This window comes from Oncorhynchus kisutch, linkage group LG26, assembly GCF_002021735.2.
Source record: "Oncorhynchus kisutch isolate 150728-3 linkage group LG26, Okis_V2, whole genome shotgun sequence".
Taxonomy (NCBI): domain Eukaryota; kingdom Metazoa; phylum Chordata; class Actinopteri; order Salmoniformes; family Salmonidae; genus Oncorhynchus; species Oncorhynchus kisutch.
In genome coordinates, this window is record NC_034199.2 from 51,117,012 (window position 1) to 51,140,596 (window position 23,585).

Consider the following 23,585-nt stretch of genomic DNA (forward strand, 5'->3'; position numbering starts at 1 on the left):
GGAGCAGATTAGAGGGGCAGGAGAATCGTCTTATTTTCTGGAGCAGATTAGAGGGGCAGGAGAATCGTCTTATTTTCTGGTGCAGATTAGAGGGGCAGGAGAATCGTCTTAATCTCTGGAGCAGATTAGAGGGGCAGGAGAATCGTCTTATTTTCTGGAGCAGATTAGAGGGGCAGGAGAATCGTCTTAATCTCTGGAGCAGATTAGAGGGGCAGGAGAATTATGCAGCATGCATGGCAACATTAAATCATTGTAGATTCTGCAAATCTCATTACTCTGGTATTCAGAGCACATCTAATAACAGTAGTCAGCTGCTGATGCTAGTGAAAACTATGCTATTTCAGTACACACATAGCTGATGCTAGTGAAAACCATGCTATTTCAGTACACATAGCTGGAGGGCAGGTCGTTTTCCCCCTGTGATACGTTGGGCCGCACCACCCTCTGGAGAGCTCTGCGGTTGCGAGCGATGCAGTTGCCATACCAGGCAGTGATACATCCTGACAGGATGCTCTCAATGGTGCATTTGTAAAAGTTTGTGAGGGTCTTAGGAGGCTTTAGAAATTAGCCCCTGAGGTTGAAGAGGTGCCATTACGCCTTCACCACAGCATTTCAGATTGTCCGTGATGTGTACACTGAGGAACTTTAAGCTTTTCAACTTCTCCACTGCGGTCCCTTCGATGTAGATCGGGGGGCTGCTCCCTCTGCTGTTCCATGAAGTCCACGAGGAGCTCCTTCGTTATGTTGACGTTGAGGGAGAGGTTATTGTCCTGCCACCACCTCCCAGTAGGCTGTCTTGTCATTGTTGTAATCAGACCTACTACTGTTGTGCCATCTACAAACTTGATGATTGAGTTGGAGGCGTGCATGGCCACGCAGTCATGGGTGAACAGGGCGTACAGGAGGGGGCTGAGCACACACCCTTGTGAGGCCTCTGTGTTGAGGATCAGCGAAGGGGAGGTGTTGTTTCCTACCTTCACCACCTGGGGGCCTCCTGTCAGGAAGTCCAGGACCCAGTTGCACAGGGCAGGGTTCTGACCCTGAATGAGAGCCCACAGTCCATGGGACCATGTCGGTAGCACGGTGTTATCCTCAAAACGGGCGAAGGGGTTTAGCCGTTAATCTTCACTTTATTTTCAGGGATTGTATCCACTATCATTTCTTATAATTGACAAGAACATTTGAACAACAGATTTGCAGTTACTTACCAATTCCAGCTTCAAATTTCATTTAGACTCATCTGGCCTGGGCTCTTTCGGTAATTCTGACCCAATTTTCGGGGTCGCCAGTGGAACAGAGGCAGGAGAGGAGGAGTCCTGGAGAGATTAAGATGAAGGGAAAACCGGCGACCTCTTCCCTCCACTCACTTGATAATAAGATGGATGGCCTCTGATGGTGTGGGGGCGGTGCTTCGGCAGAGTGGGTGGGGTTATATCCTGCCTGTTTGGCCTTCTCTGGGGGTATCGTCGGATGGGGCCACAGTGTCTCCTGACCCCTCCTGTCTCAGCCTCCAGTATTTATGCTGCAGTAGTTTATGTGTCAGGGGGCTAGGGTCAGTTTGTTATATCTGGAGTACTTCTCCTGTCCTATCCAGTGTCCTGTGGGAATTTAAGTATGCTCTCACTAACTCTCTCTCAGGGGACCTGAGCCCTAGGACCATGCCTGAGGACTACCTGGCATGAAGACTCCTTGCCGTGCTGCTGCTCCAGTTCCTACTGTTCTGCCTGCGGCTATGGAACCCTGACCTGTTCACTGGACGTGCTACCTGTCCCAGACCTGCTGTTTTCAACTCTCTAGAGACAGCAGGAGCAGTAGAGATACTCTGAATGACTGGCTATGAAAAACCAACTGACATTTACTCCTGAGGTGCTGACTTGCTGCACCCTCGACAACTACTGCGATTATTATGATTATTATTATTACTAGACCATGCTGGTAATTTATGAACATTTGAACATCTTGGCCATGTTCTGTTATAATCTCCACCCAGCACAGTCAGAAGAGGACTGGCCACCCCTCATAGCCTGGTTCCTCTCTAGGTATTGGCCTTTCTAGGGAGTTTTTCCTAGCCACCGTGCTTCTACACCTGCATTGCTTGCCGTTTGGGGTTTTAGGCTGGGTTTCTGTACAGCACTTTGAGATATCAGCTGATGTAAGAAGGGCTTTATAAATACATTTGATACCAACAGGACTTCCATAACTGCAATATTCTCTGCTTTTCTAAAACGTGGCCAGACAAGATGGCTATCCAACTCGATGGATTCTCCATTCACCAAGCGGACAGGACAGTTGAGTTGGGGAAATGGAAAGGAGAGTTTTGCCTCTTCAACAACTGGTGTGCTTATTTGAGCGCAGTGGATGTCTCGACCCACTGTTCACCCATCTTGGAATACCCGATGGCCAAATGTTGACCCGTCTACCTTCAAGGGAGTTTTCAGCTGGTATCGTTGACTGTAGTATACATTCCACCTCAGGACAAGAAATATAACAAGCTGACACTTGAACTGCATGAGGCTATAAACAAGCAGGGAAACATATCTGGAGGCTGCGTCGCCACCGCGTTATTAAGACACGTGATGCCCAACCTCTGACAGTTCTTCGCCACTAGGGGGCGATAGTCCTAGACCATCGTTAATCTACCCACAAGCAAGCATACAAGACCCTCCCTTGTCCGCCATTCAGGAAATCAGAGCACGACTCCATACTCCTGCTTCCTGTTTACAAGCAGAAGCTCAAACAGAAAGTACCCGTGACTCGCTCCATTGAGAAATCATGCTGTGAGTTAAGCTGTGACCATGTAAAGAAACTCAGTACATCAGCAGAGTTAGCCGTCACTAGAACACACATGCTGTTCATATTTAGATCCACCCTCAGAACAGCACAGGCCTCCAGAAATAGCATGAAGCCTGGGGTATGGGTGAGGTGGACAGCTGGGGTACAGACCCTAGGAATGGGGACGGGATGGGGTAGAGGGTCATGGTCCACTGGGCCAGCTCTGAAGGCCTGGGGATAGATCTAAGAATATGGAGCTGCAGTGCATGATTAGCTAAACATACAAAGAGTCCAAGTTCAAAAGCTAAACATATTTACAGTAAAAGGGCATCTTTCAAGAACAAACAGCAGCTGAACCCAAAGACTTCACCCCACAGCCGACTGCCTTCCTCACTCAACAGGATATCCTTCAGACACAAAGGTCTCCCTCGAGGCCAACAGATAAGTTCAGCATGGCTTGAGTAGAGTCCATTCCTTCTATTCTCATCACACAAACTGCTAATCATCGTACTGCTAATCATTACCTTTTGAAAAACCCTGCATAGATTAGCATACATTACAAGCTGGTCCATGCTGGTCAGTGTTGGCCAGTGTTGGTCTGATGCTGGCCAGTGCTGGTCTGATGCTGGCCAGTGCTGGTCTGATGCTGGACTGATGCTGGTCTGATGCTGGACTGATGCTGCTCAGATGCGGGCCAGTGTTGGTCTGATGCTGGTCTGATGCTGGCCAGTGCTGGTCTGATGCTGGCCAGTGCTGGTCTGATGTTGGTCTGATGTTGGCCAGTGCTGGTCTGATGTTGGTCTGATGTTGGCCAGTGCTGGTCTGATGTTGGTCAGTGTTGGTCTGATGCTGGCCAGTGCTGGTCTGATGCTGGCCAGTGCTGGTCTGATGCTGGCCAGTGCTGGTCTGATGCTGGCCAGTGCTGGTCTGATGCTGGCCAGTGCTGGTCTGATGCTGGCCAGTGCTGGTCTGATGCTGGTCAGGGCTGGTCTGATGCTGGCCAGGGCTGGTCTGATGCTGGCCAGGGCTGGTCTGATGCTGGCCAGGGCTGGTCTGATGCTGGTCTGATGTTGGCCAGTGCTGGTCTGATGCTGGTCTGATGTTGGCCAGTGCTGGTCTGATGCTGGTCTGATGCTGGCCAGTGCTGGTCTGATGCTGGCCAGTGTTGGTCTGATGCTGGCCAGTGTTGGTCTGATGCTGGCCAGTGTTGGTCTGATGCTGGTCTGACCAGCATGGTCTAACTGGTTATGCTGGGATGGTGACCAGCCGTCGCTGTGTTTTTGCTAGTGACCAGCCGTCGCTGTGTTATGAACACTGATGACAAGCATACATCCTATTGGAATCCAGTCGATTCCCGTAATCTGCATTCAGAATGACTGGGCTACAAAGATGAATGAATGAGACTACCTAAACCATCTAAACTGGAACAAAGATCTCAGTAACAGTTGCAATAGAGAACGGAGAGAAGAAAAACAAGGAAATGAAGGGAAATGGAGATACCTAGTCAGTTATACAACTGAATGCATTCAACTGAAATGTGTCTTATGCATTTAACCCAACCCCTCTGAATCAGAGGTGCGGGGGGCTTCCATTATCCACATCCACAACATTCCCCGGCGCCCAGGGAACAGTTAGCTCAGGGATTCTGCCCAACGCTCTAACCACTAGGCTACCTGCCACCGAAGATAGTGGCCACTATACAGAAGTCAAAGCTCTCTGGATGAGTTCTCTCAAAACACAAAACTAACCCAACATGATGCCCAGTCACTTTATTAATTCAGCCACTTACTTAGATGAACTAGAAAGGTAAACTTAGGGGGGGTCGCGTAAACACAGAATTCTACTTTTTTCAAAGAAAAAAAGAATAAAACAAGAAATATTGTGCTGAATTGTGTAACTGCAGATAGATGTCAAATGCTTCTTATTGTACTTTCTGCTTGGCCTCAGACTAATGTGTCACAACTTGTAGACTTGTTTCCAAGCTGCTGTGCGGTTTGTTTCTTACTTTGCCAACTTTACGTTTTTTAAAAACTTTTTAATGACCGTTTTATATTTTTATTTCGCCCCCCCTGCTCAACTTTTTCACCCCGGACGCTTTATCTGGACGTGGTTCATCAGGACCTCCACCAGCCAACCAGTAGTAACATTAACATGATGCTTTATCTGGACGTGGTTCATCAGGACCTCCACCAGCCGAAGCTAAGTAGTAACATTAACATGATGCTTTATCTGGACGTGGTTCATCAGGACCTCCACCAGCCAACCAGTAGTAACATTAACATGATGCTTTATCTGGACGTGGTTCATCAGGACCTCCACCAGCGGTAACATTAACATGATGCTTTATCTGGACGTGGTTCTACAGGACCTCCACCAGCCAACCAGTAGTAACATTAACATGATGCTTTATCTGGACGTGGTTCGTCAGGACCTCCACCAGCCGGAACTAAGTAGTAACATTAACATGATGCTTTATCTGGACATGGTTCATCAGGGCCTCCACCAGCCAACCAGTAGTAACATTAACATGATGCTTTATCTGGACGTGGTTCGTCAGGACCTCCACCAGCCGGAACTAAGTAGTAACATGATGCTTTATCTGGACGTGGTTCGTCAGGACCTCCACCAGCCGAAGATAAGTAGTAACATTAACATGATGCTTTATCTGGACGTGGTTCGTCAGGACCTCCACCAGCCAACCAGTAGTAACATTAACATGATGCTTTATCTGGACGTGGTTCTACAGGACCTCCACCAGCCAACCAGTAGTAACATTAACATGATGCTTTATCTGGACGTGGTTCTACAGGACCTCCACCAGCCAACCAGTAGTAACATTAACATGATGCTTTATCTGGACATGGTTCTACAGGACCTCCACCAGCCAACCAGTAGTAACATTAACATGATGCTTTATCTGGACGTGGTTCTCCAGGACCTCCACCAGCCAACCAGTAGTAACATTAACATGATGCTTTATCTGGACATGGTTCTACAGGACCTCCACCAGCCGAAGATAAGTAGTAACATTAACATGATGCTTTATCTGGACATGGTTCATCAGGGCCTCCACCAGCCAACCAGTAGTAACATTAACATGATGCTTTATCTGGACATGGTTCTACAGGACCTCCACCAGCCGAAGCTAAGTAGTAACATTAACATGATGCTTTATCTGGACGTGGTTCATCAGGACCTCCACCAGCCGACCAGTAGTAACATTAACATGATGCTTTATCTGGACATGGTTCATCAGGACCTCCACCAGCCAACCAGTAGTAACATTAACATGATGCTTTATCTGGACATGGTTCTACAGGACCTCCACCAGCCGAAGCTAAGTAGTAACATGATGCTTTATCTGGACGTGGTTCGTCAGGACCTCCACCAGCCGAAGATAAGTAGTAACATTAACATGATGCTTTATCTGGACGTGGTTCATCAGGACCTCCACCAGCCGACCAGTAGTAACATTAACATGATGCTTTATCTGGACGTGGTTCGTCAGGACCTCCACCAGCCGAAGCTAAGTAGTAACATGATGCTTTATCTGGACGTGGTTCGTCAGGACCTCCACCAGCCGAAGATAAGTAGTAACATTAACATGATGCTTTATCTGGACGTGGTTCTACAGGACCTCCACCAGCCAACCAGTAGTAACATTAACATGATGCTTTATCTGGACATGGTTCTACAGGACCTCCACCAGCCGAAGATAAGTAGTAACATTAACATGATGCTTTATCTGGACGTGGTTCTACAGGACCTCCACCAGCCGAAGCTAAGTAGTAACATTAACATGATGCTTTATCTGGACGTGGTTCATCAGGACCTCCACCAGCCAACCAGTAGTAACATTAACATGATGCTTTATCTGGACGTGGTTCATCAGGACCTCCACCAGCCAACCAGTAGTAACATTAACATGATGCTTTATCTGGACGTGGTTCATCAGGACCTCCACCAGCGGTAACATTAACATGATGCTTTATCTGGACGGGGTTCTACAGGACCTCCACCAGCCAACCAGTAGTAACATTAACATGATGCTTTATCTGGACGTGGTTCTACAGGACCTCCACCAGCCAACCAGTAGTAACATTAACATGATGCTTTATCTGGACGTGGTTCATCAGGACCTCCACCAGCCGAAGCTAAGTAGTAACATTAACATGATGCTTTATCTGGACGTGGTTCGTCAGGACCTCCACCAGCCAACCAGTAGTAACATTAACATGATGCTTTATCTGGACGTGGTTCATCAGGACCTCCACCAGCCAACCAGTGGTAACATTAACATGATGCTTTATCTGGACATGGTTCTACAGGACCTCCACCAGCCAACCAGTAGTAACATTAACATGATGCTTTATCTGGACGTGGTTCTACAGGATCTCCACCAGCCGAAGCTAAGTAGTAACATTAACATGATGCTTTATCTGGACATGGTTCGTCAGGACCTCCACCAGCCAACCAGTAGTAACATTAACATGATGCTTTATCTGGACATGGTTCGTCAGGACCTCCACCAGCCAACCAGTAGTAACATTAACATGATGCTTTATCTGGACGTGGTTCATCAGGACCTCCACCAGCCAACCAGTGGTAACATTAACATGATGCTTTATCTGGACATGGTTCTACAGGACCTCCACCAGCCAACCAGTAGTAACATTAACATGATGCTTTATCTGGACGTGGTTCTACAGGACCTCCACCAGCCGAAGCTAAGTAGTAACATTAACATGATGCTTTATCTGGACGTGGTTCGTCAGGACCTCCACCAGCCAACCAGTAGTAACATTAACATGATGCTTTATCTGGACGTGGTTCATCAGGACCACCACCAGCCGAAGATAAGTAGTAACATTAACATGATGCCTTCTAATTGCAGTCGCTGTACTCATAATATACAGGGGAACGATTGCCTTACGGCGAGGATAGCTGTGCTACAAGCCCAGCTTCAGACGCAATCGTTAGGCAGGGTAATTTCAGTGTAGGAAAGGATGAAACAGCATCTGTGTCTCCAGAGCAATACAGAAATGGAATAAATTAAATGAGCAAACTAGAAACCTTTCAATATATACATTTAAACATTATTTTAAAACAATTTAAATATAGTATATAGAAATGCTGTGGGATTATAGTAGATGAAGAATCAATATTTTTTTAGATTGAGTATTTATTGGGTCATTATGCTAGTGTATTATGTATGTTTGTAATAGTGTGTTATATGTGAAAGTGTGTTTATATTATAAATTGTATTTTAATGTTTAAGGACTCTTGGAAGATTAGTTCAAATGGGGACTAAAAGAGATCCAAATCAAATCAAAAATCAACCAATAAGTACAGATAGTAACGTGTAAATCCTCTCGCACAGTCCCCACAGCCGGACAACTTTCTCATGGCTTCTGGAGGGAAATGCTGTAGGAATGCTCAACCGGGGTCACTCATTCAGCCGACAGAAACTTCCAACCGGTTTTCCCCATTAAGCAGGGAGTCGGAGTCGGAGTCAGATGCCGAGCCTTCTCTTGTCTCTACTCCTCCCGTTACGGGGTCTGAGACGCCGAAGCCTCCCACCATTAGCTCTGACAAATTGAAAACCCTAGTCATTGGAGACTCCATTACCCGCAGTACTAGACTTAAAACGAATCATCCAGCGATCATACACTGTTTACCAGGGGGCAGAGCTACCGACGTTAATGCTAATCTGAAGATGGTGCTGGCTAAAGCTAAACTGGCGAGTGTAGAGAGTATAGAGATATTGTTATCCACGTCGGCACCAACGATGTTAGGATGAAACAGTCAGAAATCACTAAGCGCAACACAGCTTCTGCGTGTAAATCTGCTAGAAAGATGTGTCAGCATTGCGTAATTGTCTCTGGCCCCTTCCCAGTTCGGGGGAGTGATGAGCTCTACAGCAGAGTCTCACAACTCAATCGCTGGTTGAAAACGTTTTTCTGCTCCTCCCAAAAGATAGAATTTGTAGATAATTGGCCTTCCTTCTGGGACTCACCCACAAACAGGACCAAGCCTGACCTGCTGAGGAGTGACGGACTCCATCCTAGCTGGAGGGGTGCTCTCATCTTATCTACCAACATAGACAGGGCTCTAACTCCACAATGAAATAAGGTGCAGGCCAGGCAGCAGGCTGTTAGCCAGCCTGCCAGCATAGTAGAGTCTGCCACTAGCACAGTCAGTGTAGTCAGCTCAGCTATCCCCATTGAGACTGTCTGTGCCTCGACCTAGGTTGGGCAAAACTAAACATGGCGGTGTTCGCCTTAGCAATCTCACTAGAGTAAAGACCTCCTCCATTCCTGCCATTATTGAAAGAGATCGTGATACCTCACATCTCAAAATAGGGCTACTTAATGTAAGATCCCTCACTTCCAAGGCAGTTATAGTCAATGAACTAATCACTGATCATAATCTTGATGTGATTGGCCTGACTTAAACATGGCTTAAGCCTGATGAATTGACTGTGCTAAATGAGGCCTCACCTCCTGGTTACACTAGTGACCATATCCCCCGTGCATCCCGCAAAGACTGAGGTGTTGCTAACATTTACGATAGCAAATTTACAAATAAAACATTTGTCTTTTGAGCTTCTAGGCAGCCTACTCAATCACTTTTTATAGCTGCTGTTTACAGTCCTCCAGGGCCGTATACAGCGTTCCTCACCGAGTTCCCCAAATTCCTATCGGACATTGTAGTCATGGAAGATAATATTCTAGTTTTTGGTGACTTTAATATTCAAATGGAAATGTCCACGGACCCACTCCAAAAGGCCTTCGGAGCCATCATCGACTCAGTGGGTTTTGTCCAACGTGTCTCTGGACCTACTCACTGCCACAGTCATACTCTGTACCTAGTTTTGTCCCACGTTGTGGATCTTAATGTTTTTCCTCATAATCCTGGACTATCGGACCACCATTTTATTACGTTTGCAATCGCAACAAATAATCTGCTCAGACCCCAACCAAGGATCATCAAAAGCCGTGCTATAAATTATCGGACGACCCAAAGATTCCTAGATGCCCTTCCAGACTCCCTCCGCCTACCCAAGAACGTCAGAGTACAAAAATCAGTTAACCACCTAACTGAGGATCTCAATGTAACTTTGCGCAATACCCTAGATGCAGTCGCACCTCTAAAAACATTTGTCATAAGAAACTAGCTCCCTGGTATACAGAAAATACCCGAGCAAGCTTCCAGACAATTGGAACGGAAATGGCGCCACACCAAACTGGAAGTCTTCCGATTGGCTTGGAAAGACAGTACCATGCAGTACCGTAGAGCCCTTACTGCTGCTCGATCATCCTATTTTTCAAACTTAATTGAGGAAAATCCAACATTTATTTTCAATACGGTCGCAAAGCTAACTAAAAAGTAGCATTCCCCAAGAGAGGATGGCTTTCACTTCAGCAGTGATAAATTCATGAACTTCTTTGAGGAAAAGATCATGATCATGAGAAAGCAAATTACGGACTCTTTAAATCTACATATTATTTGTCCTGAGACTGCCAGGACCTAGGATCAAGGGAGACAAGTGTTTTAATACTATATCTCTTGACACATTAGTGAAAATAGTCATGGCCTCTAAACCTTCAAGCTGCATACTGGACCCTATTCCAACTAAACTACTGAAAGAGCTGCTTCCTGTGCTTGGCCCTCCTATGTTGAACATAACAAACGGCTCTCTATCCACCGGATGTGTACCAAACTCACTACAATTGGCAGTACTAAAGCATCTCTTGAAAAAGCCAAAACTTGACTGAGAATTTATTTAAATTTTTTTAAACGTTCTATATCGAATATCCCATTTCTCTCAAAAATTTTAGAAAAAGCTGATGCGCAGCAACTCACTGCCTTCCTAAAGACAAACTATGCAAATGAAAAGCTTCAGTCTGGTTTTAGACCCCATCATAGCACAGACTGGTAAATGACCTTTTAATGGCGTCAGACCGAGGCTCTGCATCTGTCCTCGTGCTCCTAGACCTTAGTGCTGCTTTTGACACCATTGATCACCACATTATTTTGGAGAGATTAGTAACCCAAATTGGTCTACACGGTAAACATAATGTTAACTTTCACTGCTATGCGGATGACACAGAGCTGTGCATTTCAATGAAACAGGCCTCATTGCCTGTATCCGCTACGGAGCCGCAGTCAAACGACCACCCCTCATCACTGTCAAACGCTCCCTAAAACACTTCTGTGAGCAGGCCTTTCTAATCGACCTGGCCCGGGTATCCTGGAAGGACATTGACCTCATCCCGTCAGTTGAGGATGCCTGGTCATTCTTTAAAAGTAACTTCCTCACCATTTTAGATAAGCATGCTCCGTTCAAAAAATGCAGAACTAAGAACAGATACAGCCCTTGGTTCCCCCCAGACCTGACTGCCCTCGACCAGCACCAAAACATCCTGTGGCGGACTGCTATAGCATCGAATAGTCCCCGTGATATGCAACTGTTCAGGGAAGTCCAGAACCAATACACGCAGTCAGTCAGGAAAGCTAAGGCCAGCTTCTTCAGGCAGAAGTTTGCATCCTGTAGCTCCAACTCCAAAAAGTTCTGGGACACTGTGAAGTCCATGGAGAACAAGAGCACCTCCTCCCAGCTGCCCACTGCACTGAGGCTAGGTAACACGGTCACCACTGATAAATCCATGATTATCGAAAACTTCAATAAGCATTTCTCAACGGCTGGCCATGCCTTCCGCCTGGCTACTTCAACCTCGGCCAACAGCTCCGCCCCCCCCGCAGCTCCTCGCCCAAGCCTCTCCAGGTTCTCCTTTACCCAAATCCAGATAGCAGATGTTCTGAAAGAGCTGCAAAACCTGGACCCGTACAAATCAGCTGGGCTTGACAATCTGGACCCTCTATTTCTGAAACTATCCGCCGCCATTGTCGCAACCCCTATTACCAGCCTGTTCAACCTCTCTTTCATCTCGTCTGAGATCCCCAAGGATTGGAAAGCTGCCGCAGTCATCCAGACACCCTGGACCCAAACTGTTACAGACCTATATCCATCCTGCCCTGCCTATCTAAGGTCTTCGAAAGCCAAGTCAACAAACAGGTCACTGACCATCTCGAATCCCACCGTACCTTCTCCGCTGTGCAATCTGGTTTCCGAGCCGGTCATGGGTGCACCTCAGCCACACTCAAGGTACTAAACGATATCATAACCGCCATCGATAAAAGACAGTACTGTGCAGCCGTCTTCATCGACCTTGCCAAGGCTTTCGACTCTGTCAATCACCATATTCTTATCGGCAGACTCAGTAGCCTCGGTTTTTCGGATGACTGCCTTGCCTGGTTCACCAATTACTTTGCAGACAGAGTTCAGTGTGTCAAATCGGAGGGCATGCTGTCCGGTCCTCTGGCAGTCTCTATGGGGGTGCCACAGGGTTCAATTCTCGGGCCGACTCTTTTCTCTGTGTATATCAATGATGTTGCTCTTGCTGCGGGCGATTCCCTGATCCACCTCTACGCAGACGACACCATTCTATACACTTTCGGCCCGTCTTTGGACACTGTGCTATCTAACCTCCAAACAAGCTTCAATGCCATACAACACTCCTTCCGTGGCCTCCAACTGCTCTTAAACGCTAGTAAAACCAAATGCATGCTTTTCAAGCCCGACTAGCATCACCACCCTGGATGGTTCCGACCTAGAATATGTGGACGTCTATAAGTACCTAGGTGTCTGGCTAGACTGCAAACTCTCCTTCCAGACTCATATCAAACATCTCCAATCGAAAATCAAATCAAGAGTCGGCTTTCTATTCCGCAACAAAGCCTCCTTCACTCACGCCGCCAAGCTTACCCTAGTAAAACTGACTATCCTACCGATCCTCGACTTCGGCGATGTCATCTACAAAATGGCTTCCAACACTCTACTCAGCAAACTGGATGCAGTCTATCACAGTGCCATCCGTTTTGTCACTAAAGCACCTTATACCACCCACCACTGCGACTTGTATGCTCTAGTCGGCTGGCCCTCGCTACATATTCGTCGCCAGACCCACTGGCTCCAGGTCATCTACAAGTCTATGCTAGGTAAAGCTCCGCCTTATCTCAGCTCACTGGTCACGATGGCAACACCCATCCGTAGCACGCGCTCCAGCAGGTGTATCTCACTGATCATCCCTAAAGCCAACACTTCATTTGGCCGCCTTTCGTTCCAGTACTCTGCTGCCTGTGACTGGAACGAATTGCAAAAATCGCTGAAGTTGGAGACTTTTATCTCCCTCACCAACTTCAAACATCAGCTATCTGAGCAGCTAACCGATCGCTGCAGCTGTACATAGTCTATTGGTAAATAGCCCACCCTTTTCACCTACCTCATCCCCATACTGTTTTCATTTATTTACTTTTCTGCTCTTCTGCACACCAATATCTCTACCTGTACATGACCATCTGATCATTTATCACTCCAGTGTTAATCTGCAAAATTGTAATTATTTGCCTACCTCCTCATGCCTTTTGCACACATTGTATATAGACCCCCCCTTTGTTTTCTACTGTGTTATTGACTTGTTAATTGTTTACTCCATGTGTAACGCTTTGTTGTATGCTCACACTGCTATGCTTTATCTTGGCCAGGTCGCAGTTGCAAATGAGAACTTGTTCTCAACTAGCCTACCTGGTTAAATAAAGGTGAAAGAAAAAGTCCCAAAATTGCCCTCGCGTTGTGTTTCAGACATAAGGAAGGACGGCAGCAAATGTTCTACTTTTAAACTCAGACAAAAACAGAGATGCTAGTTCTAGGTGCCAAGAAACAAAGAGATCTTCTGTTGAATCTGACAATTAATCTTAATGGTTGTTCAGTCGTCTCAAATAAAACTGAAGGACCTCGGCGTTACTCTGGACCCTGATCTCTCTTTTGAGGAACATATCAAGACTGTTTCAAGGACAGCTTTTGTCCATCTACATAACATTGCAAAAATCTAAAACCTTCTGTCCAAAAATGAATCCATGCTTTTGTTACTTCTAGGTTTGACTACTGCAATGCTCTACTTTCCGGCTACCCGGATAAAGCACTAAATAAACTTCAGTTAGCACTATGGCAACACGATGGCAACACCCACCCGTAGCACGCGCTCCAGCAGGTGTATCTCACTGATCATCCCTAAAGCCAACACCTCATTTGGCCGCCTTTCGTTCCAGTTCTCTGCTGCCTGTGACTGGAACGAATTGCAAAATAAATAAATAAATAAAAAATAAATAAAAAACTATTTTTTTTAAATCGCTGAAGTTGGAGACTTTTATCTCCCTCACCAACTTCAAACATCAGCTATCTGAGCAGCTAACCGATCGCTGCAGCTGTACATAGTCTATCGGTAAATAGCCCATCCAATTTTACCTACCTCATCCCCATACTGTTTATATTTATTTACTTTTCTGCTCTTTTGCACACCAGTATCTCTACCTGTACATGACCATCTGATCATTTATCACTCCAGTGTTAATCTGCAAAATTGTAATTATTCGCCTACCTCCTCATGCCTTTTGCACACAATGTATATAGACTCCCCCTTTTTTTCTACTGTGTTATTGACTTGTTTATGGTTTATTTCATGTGTAACTCTGTGTTGTCAGCTCACACTGCTATGCTTTATCTTGGCCAGGTCGCAGTTGTAAATGAGAACTTGTTCAACTAGCCTACCTGCTTAAATAAAGGTGAAATAAAAATAAAATAAACTAGAATCTTGACTAGAACCAACATTTTTTATCATATTACTCCAGCGCCTGCCTTTCTACACTGGCTTCCTGTTAAGGCTAGGGCTGATTTAAAGGTTTTACTGCTAACCTACAAAGCATTACATGGGCTTGCTCCTACCCAGCTCTCTGATTTGGTCCTGCCGTACATACCTACACGTGCGCTACGGTCACAAGACGCAGGCCTCCTAATTGTCCCCAGAATTTCTAAGCAGCTGGAGGCAGGGCTTTCTTCTCTAGAGCTCCATTTTTATGGCATGATCTGCCTATCGATGTGAGAGACGCAAACTTGGTCTCAATCTTTAAGTCTTTATTGAAGACTAATTTCTTCAGTAAGTCCTATGATTGAGTGTAGTCTGGCCCAGGAGTGGGAAGGTGAACGGAAAGGCTCTGGAGCAACGAACCGCCCTTGCTGTCTCTGCCTGGCCGGTTCCCCTCTTTCCACTGGGATTCTCTGCCTCTAACCCTATTACAGGGGCTGAGTCAGTGGCTTACTGGTGCTCTTTCATGCCGTCCCAAGGAGGGGTGCATAATAATAGTTTGTGTCGGGGGGCTAGGGTCAGTCTGTTATATCTGGAGTATTTCTCCTGTCTTATCCGGTGTCCTGTGTGAATTTAAGTATGCTCTCTCTAATTCCCTTTCTCGGAAGACTTGAGCCCTAGGACTGATGACTCCTTGACCTGTTGCATCCTCGACAACTACTGTGATTATTATTATTATTATTATTATTATTATTATTATTATTATTATTATTATTATTATTATTATTCGACCATGCTGGTCATTTATGAACATTTGAACATCTTGGCCATGTTCTGTTATAATCTCCACCCGGCACAGTCAGAAGAGGACTGGCCACCCCACATAGCCTGGTTCCTCTCTAGGTTTCTAATCTCCACCCGGCACAGTCAGAAGAGGACTGGCCACCCCACATAGCCTGGTTCCTCTCTAGGTTTCTAATCTCCACCCGGCACAGTCAGAAGAGGACTGGCCACCCCTCATAGCCTGGTTCCTCTCTAGGTTTCTAATCTCCACCCGGCACAGTCAGAAGAGGACTGGCCACCCCACATAGCCTGGTTCCTCTCTAGGTTTCTAATCTCCACCCGGCACAGTCAGAAGAGGACTGGCCACCCCACATAGCCTGGTTCCTCTCTAGGTTTCTAATCTCCACCCGGCACAGTCAGAAGAGGACTGGCCACCCCACATAGCCTGGTTCCTCTCTAGGTTTCGGCCTTTATATGGAGTTTTTCCTAGCCAACGGGCTTCTACACCTGCATTGCTTGCTGTTTTAGGGTTTTAGGATGCGCGATGTACAAAAGTGAGTTAGTTCACATTAGCTGCACGTCCTCTACTGATTTTTTTTTTTTTATAATAATAATAAATAAAATAAAATAAAAAAATAATTATAATAATACAAAAATAAATGTAAAAAACCGTTACTTTCATTATAAAATGTGACCCCTGTCAGCTGGTCTCACCAGCTCCCGTATTCTCCTGTCGTTTACAGACACTGGGGAACTACGGTAAACTTCATAATGTCAAATCATGTGACATGAAGAAAGCATAAGCCCATATAAGGTATTTACATAAAAAGTATCTACAATTATTCAAAATGTATTAAGAAAACTGTATTCGAAAATCGTTTCAATTGAATTGAAAAACCATTCAAGGGCTATTTCCAAATACCCCGGTATACTGCCCAAGCCTAGAGGGCCAACAGGGTCTTTTCTCTCAGCCACATTACAAAATGTGTAGAATAGCATGAGCTACAAAAATGGCACATTTTTCTCTTTACCCCATGGCAATGTGTGTATAATTGCAGGAAATTAGCTTTTCAAACAGCAAAAGTCGCTAAACTGAGGGACGCCACTGTAAATGAAAGTGAAAAAAAAACACAGCTATTGAAGGAAACGATCAAATAAAAAAATCTACCTGGCATAGAGCATGCTGGGAAATGTGATAATGATGGGCGTGGTTTTGCAGACCAGCAAAATTAGATTACATGGGAGTCAACCTCGCTTGGTATTATTATTATTATTTCTTTTTTTAAGAAATGGTTTTATTATTTGAGAGACAATAATTGTACTACTTTTACTTCCTTATTAAAGTCCCCCAGGTTAATGCATTAATATAACCTGTAAAGGTATTGGTACCATTAGGTGGAGGATCGGTTGGTTGGTGGCCTTTACAAATGGTGATTATGGCCACACTTCCTCATTCTATTGACAGAACTTTTTCTGAAACTAAGCTAATTTTCCCATCTCATCATTTCTCCTGTTTTACAGATTTGTAATGTATAACTATGCAAAATATACCTTGTAAGATAACCCATGAAAGTTACCAAAACATGTGATGTTTAAGGTTTAAAAAAAAGCTATTTTTGTCCAAGGTAGATAATGTCTCCTCATTATATGTTTAGAGGTTAACCTAACAAAATGGATGTTGCAGACTTTGAAGTTAGAAGATTTAGTTTGCAGTAATTAATGGTTAGAAAATTCACTAGCTAGCCTCATGCTAAGAGCTAGTTTAAATGTAGCTGTATGCTACCTGTGTGAAACTAGCCACAATAAAGATTAGACACAATGGAATTTGCGTTCGCCTTCAAAATAAAAGTCCAACTGAAAGTGATTAAAAACAGATCCAAATCATGGAATATTTGATCATGCTAAACAAGGTCAGAATGTTAAATAAATTCAACAAAAGTTGTCACAAAAAAAGTTGAAATCTGTTAATTTCACTATGGATGTATTAGACTTCAGAATTGTATTGGGGGATACAGCGCATTCAGAAAGAACTCAGATCCCTCGACTTTCCACATTTTGTTACCGTACAGCCTCATTCTAAAATTGATTAAATAAAAAAAATATCCTCAATCTACACAATACCCCATAATGCCATCACAATACCCCATAATGCCATCACAATACCCCATAATGACATCACAATACCCCATAATGACATCACAATACCCCATAATGACATCACAATACCCCATAATGGCAAAGTCACAACAGGTTTTTAATCAGTTTTTTTCAACAACAACAAAAAAAAATACCATATTTACGTAAGTATTCAGACTTTATGAAATCTAAAACTGAGCTCAGGTGCTTCCTTTGCCAATTGATCATCCTTTGAATGTTTCTACAACTTAGAGTCAACCTGTGGTAAATTCAATTTATTGGACATGATTTGGAAAGGCACACACCTGTCTATATATGGTCACACAGTTGACAGTTCATGTCAGAGCAAAAACCAAGCCATGAGGTTGAAGGAATTGTCCTTGGAGCTCTGGAACAGGATTTTGTCGAGGCACAGATATGGTGAAGGGAACCGAAAATGTTATGCAGCATTGAAGGTTCCCAAGAACACAGTGGCCTCCATCACTCTTAAATGGAAGAAGTTTGGAACCACCAAGACTCTTCCTAGAGCTGGCCACATGGCCAAACTGAGCAATCAGAGAAGGGCCTTTGTCAGGGAGGTGACCACGAACCAAAAGGTCACTGACAGAATTAATCTGTGGAGCACTCCACCAATCAGGCCTTTACAGTAGAGTGGCCAGACAGAAGCCACTCCTCAGTAAAAGGCACATGACAGACTGCTTAGAGTTTGACAAAATGCACCTGGACTCTGATCAAGAGAAACAAGCTCCTCTGGTCTGATGAAAACAAAAGACTCTGGCCTAAGAGTTTAATACCAAGCGTCACATCTGGAAGAAACCTGGTACCATCCCTACGGTTAAGCATGGTGGTGGCAGAATCGTGTCTGAATTACCTACGCAAATGTTATATTTCCAGGTATAGTTTTTTTAAACAAACTTGCAAACATTTTTTTTAAAATAAATAAATAAACAGTTTTAGCTTTGTCATTCTGGGGTATTGTGATGTCATCATGGGGTATTGTGATGTCATCATGGGGTATTGTGATGTCATCATGGGGTATTGTGTGTAGATTGATGAGGGAAAAATCTAATCAATCCATTTCAGAATTAGGTTGTAATGTAAATTTTTTTGGAAAAAGCCAAGGAGTCCGAATGCACCGTACTTACATGCACTGTGCAGCCTTACCTACGGGCCTTGGCTGAGTGAGTTAATGCAAACACACCACTATTTATCTATTTCAATCTGTATACTGACTTGCCTTTTTAAAGAAATCCTGAACATGCTGAAAAAAAACTGTGGCCCCACAAGTGTCTGTAGGCGATCCAGGGTAGAGGTCGACCTCTAATCCAGGGCCTTCAAAATCTGGACATAACTACTAGACATTTACAACAATTGGATTTATTTCACCTTTTCATACTACACAAAGATAAATAACACATGTTGGTAAACGAATCTAATCTGCTAGTCTTACTACACCTGTTGCTGAGATGTTACAGGCAACATAGGCCCTACAACACAGAGTAATTAGCCTGATGACGACCATCTTGGTTAGTGAAGATCGTTTGGTTTGTCCCAGTACCTAGTTTGTCCTCATTACCTTTCCGTAGTCGGTTGTAAGGACCAGGTATCCTTCGTCGTGGGAACAGGAGCTGACAGTAGCAGGGAGGAGCAGCTCTTTGTTCCGCAGCCAGACACGGGCCCCCTGAAACACAACAGAAGATCAGCCTCTGGGAGCACAGAGGACATTACTAGAATCTGATGCCCCGGACTGTCAACAACTACTAGAATGTGTCAATGTCAAGGGCCACTTCAGCAGGGGCATGGCACCCCATACACATGCCATAAGAGAAACATTAATTATTTCCCGTCCTGGTTCTACAGTATAGACACCAACATTTCAGAGAGAAAACTTTAGATAGAAAGATAGACGGTCTTCAACAGTATAAGTGACATTTAAATACAACAGACAACAGACTGCCATCAGGTTCTGACCAGTTGGAGAGGTCCATGCCCCTTGTCTCACAATCCTGCCACATAGCACAGCCTAGTCATTAGCCATCCCGGGCTGGCAGGCTCAGAGCACAGGGTTGCAGTGCTATAGTGTCCAATGTGTTCTACTGAGGGAGGGAGGTAGCATCAGTGTCCACTGTATTCTACTGAGGGCTGCAACATCATAGTGTCCACTGTGTTCTACTGAGGGAGGGCTGCAGTACCAGTGTCCACTGTGTTCTACTGAGGGAGGGCTGCAGTACCAGTGTCCACTGTGTTCTACTGAGGGAGGGCTGCAGTACCAGTGTCCACTGTGTTCTACTGAGGGAGGGCTGCAGTACCAGTGTCCACTGTGTTCTACTGAGGGAGGGCTGCAACGTCAGTGTCCACTGTATTCTACTGAGAGCTGCAGCGTCATACTGTCCACTGTATTCTACTGAGAACTGCAGCGTCATACTGTCCACTGTGTTCTACTGAGGGCTGCAGCGTCAGTGTCCACTGTGTTCTACTGAGGGAGGGAGGCAGCGTCAGTGTCTACTGTGTTCTACTGAGGGCTGCAGTACCAGTGTCCACTGTGTTCTACTGAGGGAGGGCTGCAGCGTCATAGTGTCTACTGTGTTCTACTGAGGGAGGGCTGCAGTACCATAGTGTCCACTGTGTTCTACTGAGGGAGGGCTGCAGTACCAGTGTCCACTGTGTTCTACTGAGGTAGGACTGCAGCGTCATAGTGTCCACTGTGTTCTACTGAGGGAGGACTGCAGCGTCATAGTGTCCACTGTGTTCTACTGAGGGAGGGCTGCAACGTCATAGAGTCCACTGTGTTCTACTGAGGGAGGGCTGCAGCGTCATAGTGTCTACTGCATTCTACTGAGAGCTGCAGCGTCACTGTCCACTGTGTTCTACTGAGGGAGGGCTGCAGTACCATAGTGTCCACTGTGTTCTACTGAGGGAGGGCTGCAGCGTCATAGTGTCCACTGTGTTCTACTGAGGGAGGGCTGCAGCACCATGGTGTCCACTGTGTTCTACTTAGGGAGGGCTGCAGCACCATGATGTCCACTGTGTTGTACTGAGGGAGGACTGCAGTAACATAGTGTCCACTGTGTTCTACTGAAAGCTGCAGCGCCACAGTGTCCACTGTGTTCTACTGAGGGAGGGCTGCAGTACCATAGTGTCCACTGTGTTCTACTGAGGGAGGGCTGCAGTACCATAGTGTCCACTGTGTTCTACTGAGGGAGGGCTGCAGTACCATAGTGTCCACTGTGTTCTACTGAGGGAGGGCTGCAGTGAAATAGTGTACACTGTTCTACTGAGGGAGGGCTGCAGTACCATAGTGTCCACTGTGCTCTGAGGGAGGGCTGCAACGTCATAGCGTCTACTGTATTCTACTGAGAGCTGCAGCGTCATACTGTCCACTGTAGCGTCATAGTGTCCACTGTGTTCTACTGAGGGAGGGCTGCAGCGTCATAGTGTCTACTGCATTCTACTGAGAGCTGCAGCGTCACTGTCCACTGTGTTCTACTGAGGGCTGCAGCGTCATAGTGTCCACTGTGTTCTACTGAGGGAGGGCTGCAGTACCATAGTGTCCACTGTGTTCTACTGAGGGAGGGCTACAGTACCATAGTGTCCACTGTGTTCTACTGAGGGCTGCAGCATCATAGTGTCCACTGTGTTCTACTGAGGGCTGCAGCATCATAGTGTCCACTGTGTTCTACTGAGGGCTGCAGCATCATCGTGTACACTGTGTTCTACTGAGGGCTGCAGCACCAGTGTCCACTGTATTCTACTGAGGGAGGGCTGCAGTGTCAGTGTCCACTGTGTTCTACTGAGGGAGGGCTGCAGTACCATAGTGTCCACTGTGTTCTACTGAGGGAGGGCTGCAGTACCATAGTGTCCACTGTGTTCTACGGAGGGCTGCAGTACCATAGTGTCCACTATGTTCTACTGAGGGAGGGCTGCAGCATCATCGTGTCCACTGTATTCTACTGAGGGAGGGCTGCAGTGTCAGTGTCCACTGTGTTCTACTGAGGGAGGGCTGCAGCACCATAGTGTCCACTGTGTTCTACTGAGAGAGGGCTGCAGCGTCAGTGTCCACTATGTTCTACTGAGGGAGGGCTGCAGCGTCATAGTGTCCACTGTGTTCTACTGAGGGCTGCAGTACCATAGTGTCCACTGTGTTCTACTGAGGGAGGGCTGCAGCGTCAGTGTCCACTATGTTCTACTGAGGGAGGGCTGCAGCGTCATAGTGTCCACTGTGTTCTACTGAGGGCTGCAATACCAGTGTCCACTGTGTTCTACTGAGGGAGGGCTGCAGCACCAGTGTCCACTGTGTTCTACTGAGGGAGGGCTGTAGCACCAGTGTCCACTGTGTTCTACTGAGGGCTGCAATACCAGTGTCCACTGTGTTCTACTGAGGGAGGGAGGCAGCGTCATAGTGTCTACTGCATTCTACTGAGAGCTGCAGCGTCAGTGTCCACTATGTTCTACTGAGGGAGGGCTGCAGTGTCAGTGTCCACTGTGTTCTACTGAGGGCTGCAATACCAGTGTCCACTGTGTTCTACTGAGGGAGGGCTGCAGCACCAGTGTCCACTGTGTTCTACTGAGGGAGGGAGGCAGCGTCATAGTGTCCACTGTGTTCTACTGAGGGAGGGAGGCAGCACCATAGTGTCCACTGTGTTCTACTGAGGGAGGGAGGCAGTACCATAGTGTCCACTGTGTTCTACTGAGGGAGGGAGGCAGCGTCATAGTGTCTACTGTGTTCTACTGAGGGAGGGCTGCAGCACCATAGTGTCCACTGTTCTACTGAGGGCTGCAGCACCAGTGTCCACTGTGTTCTACTGAGGGAGGGAGGCAGTACCATAGTGTCCACTGTGTTCTACTGAGGGAGGGAGGCAGCGTCATAGTGTCTACTGTGTTCTACTGAGGGAGGGCTGCAGCACCATAGTGTCCATTGTTCTACTGAGGGAGGGAGGCAGTGTCATAGTGTCCACTGATTATCAAAACTACCCACCAACCCATGAAGCATTGCAGCACACAGCCACAATTTCCTGTTTGTTAAAAAAACAGATGGGTGGTCTGGGTGGTCTGCTCCAGACTGGAGTCAACGACCTCCCACCCATGTGATGGGTTCTGACTTTTACACCAGAAATATACTTATTCATGTCACTGAGGGAGAGAGGGGAATGTATAACGTTTACATTCTGTCAGGATATGTTATTGTTAGACATCAGGGATCCTCTGGGAGGAGAAGAGACACAGTCTGGTACCAGGCACCATGACAGCCGTGAGTTGGGGAGGAGTGAGCACTTTGGGGCAGAGGTCAGGTTAGATGAAGTGAGGAAGAACAGATCAGTAATCTTCAGAGGTGTAAGGAGGGGCTCGGCACGGCAGGGTAGCCTAGTGGTTAGAGCGTTGGACTAGTAACCGGAAGGATGCAAGTTCAAACCCCTGAGTTGACAAGGTACAAATCTGTCGTTCTGCCCCTGAACAGGCAGTTAACCCACTGTTCCTAGGCTGTCATTGAACATAAGAATGTTATTCACTGACTTGCCTAGTAAAATAAAAAGGTCAAATAAAAATTACAAAAATAAACAGGACAAAGAGTTAATATGTTCCTTGTCTTATGATTATCTGTATTTGGTTTGAGCTTTAATAAGAATCCATGAGTTTTACTTTCTCTTTATCAAGAACCTAACATGTTACTGGGGAGTGAGGAAGTAGAGCCGGGTCTGCAGTAACAGGAACCACTAGCTGACTGGGGAGTGAGGAATCGGAGCCGGGTCTGCAGTAACAGGAACCACTAGCTGACTGGGGAGTGAGGAATCGGAGCCGGGTCTGCAGTAACAGGAACCACTAGCTGACTGGGGAGTGAGGAAGTAGAGCCGGGTCTGCAGTAACAGGAACCACTAGCTGACTGGGGAGTGAGGAATCGGAGCCGGGTCTGCAGTAACAGGAACCACTAGCTGACTGGGGAGTGAGGAAGTAGAGCCGGGTCTGCAGTAACAGGAACCACTAGCTGACTGGGGAGTGAGGAATCGGAGCCGGGTCTGCAGTAACAGGAACCACTAGCTGACTGGGGAGTGAGGAATCGGAGCCGGGTCTGCAGTAACAGGAACCACTAGCTGACTGGGGAGTGAGGAATCGGAGCCGGGTCTGCAGTAACAGGAACCACTAGCTGACTGGGGAGTGAGGAATCGGAGCCGGGTCTGCAGTAACAGGAACCAC

General features: G+C 46.2%; 1 protein-coding gene across 1 annotated transcript in view; it reads right to left on the reverse strand.

Moving 5' to 3' along the window:
- The window catches only part of myo10l3 (myosin X, like 3), a 186,228-nt gene that overhangs the window by 151,082 nt on the left and 11,561 nt on the right, over positions 1–23,585 (reverse strand). The window contains exon 2 of the mRNA XM_031805837.1: positions 18,973–19,077. Within this exon, the coding sequence (XP_031661697.1) occupies positions 18,973–19,077 (105 nt within the window). The remainder of the gene's footprint in view (positions 1–18,972; positions 19,078–23,585) is intronic.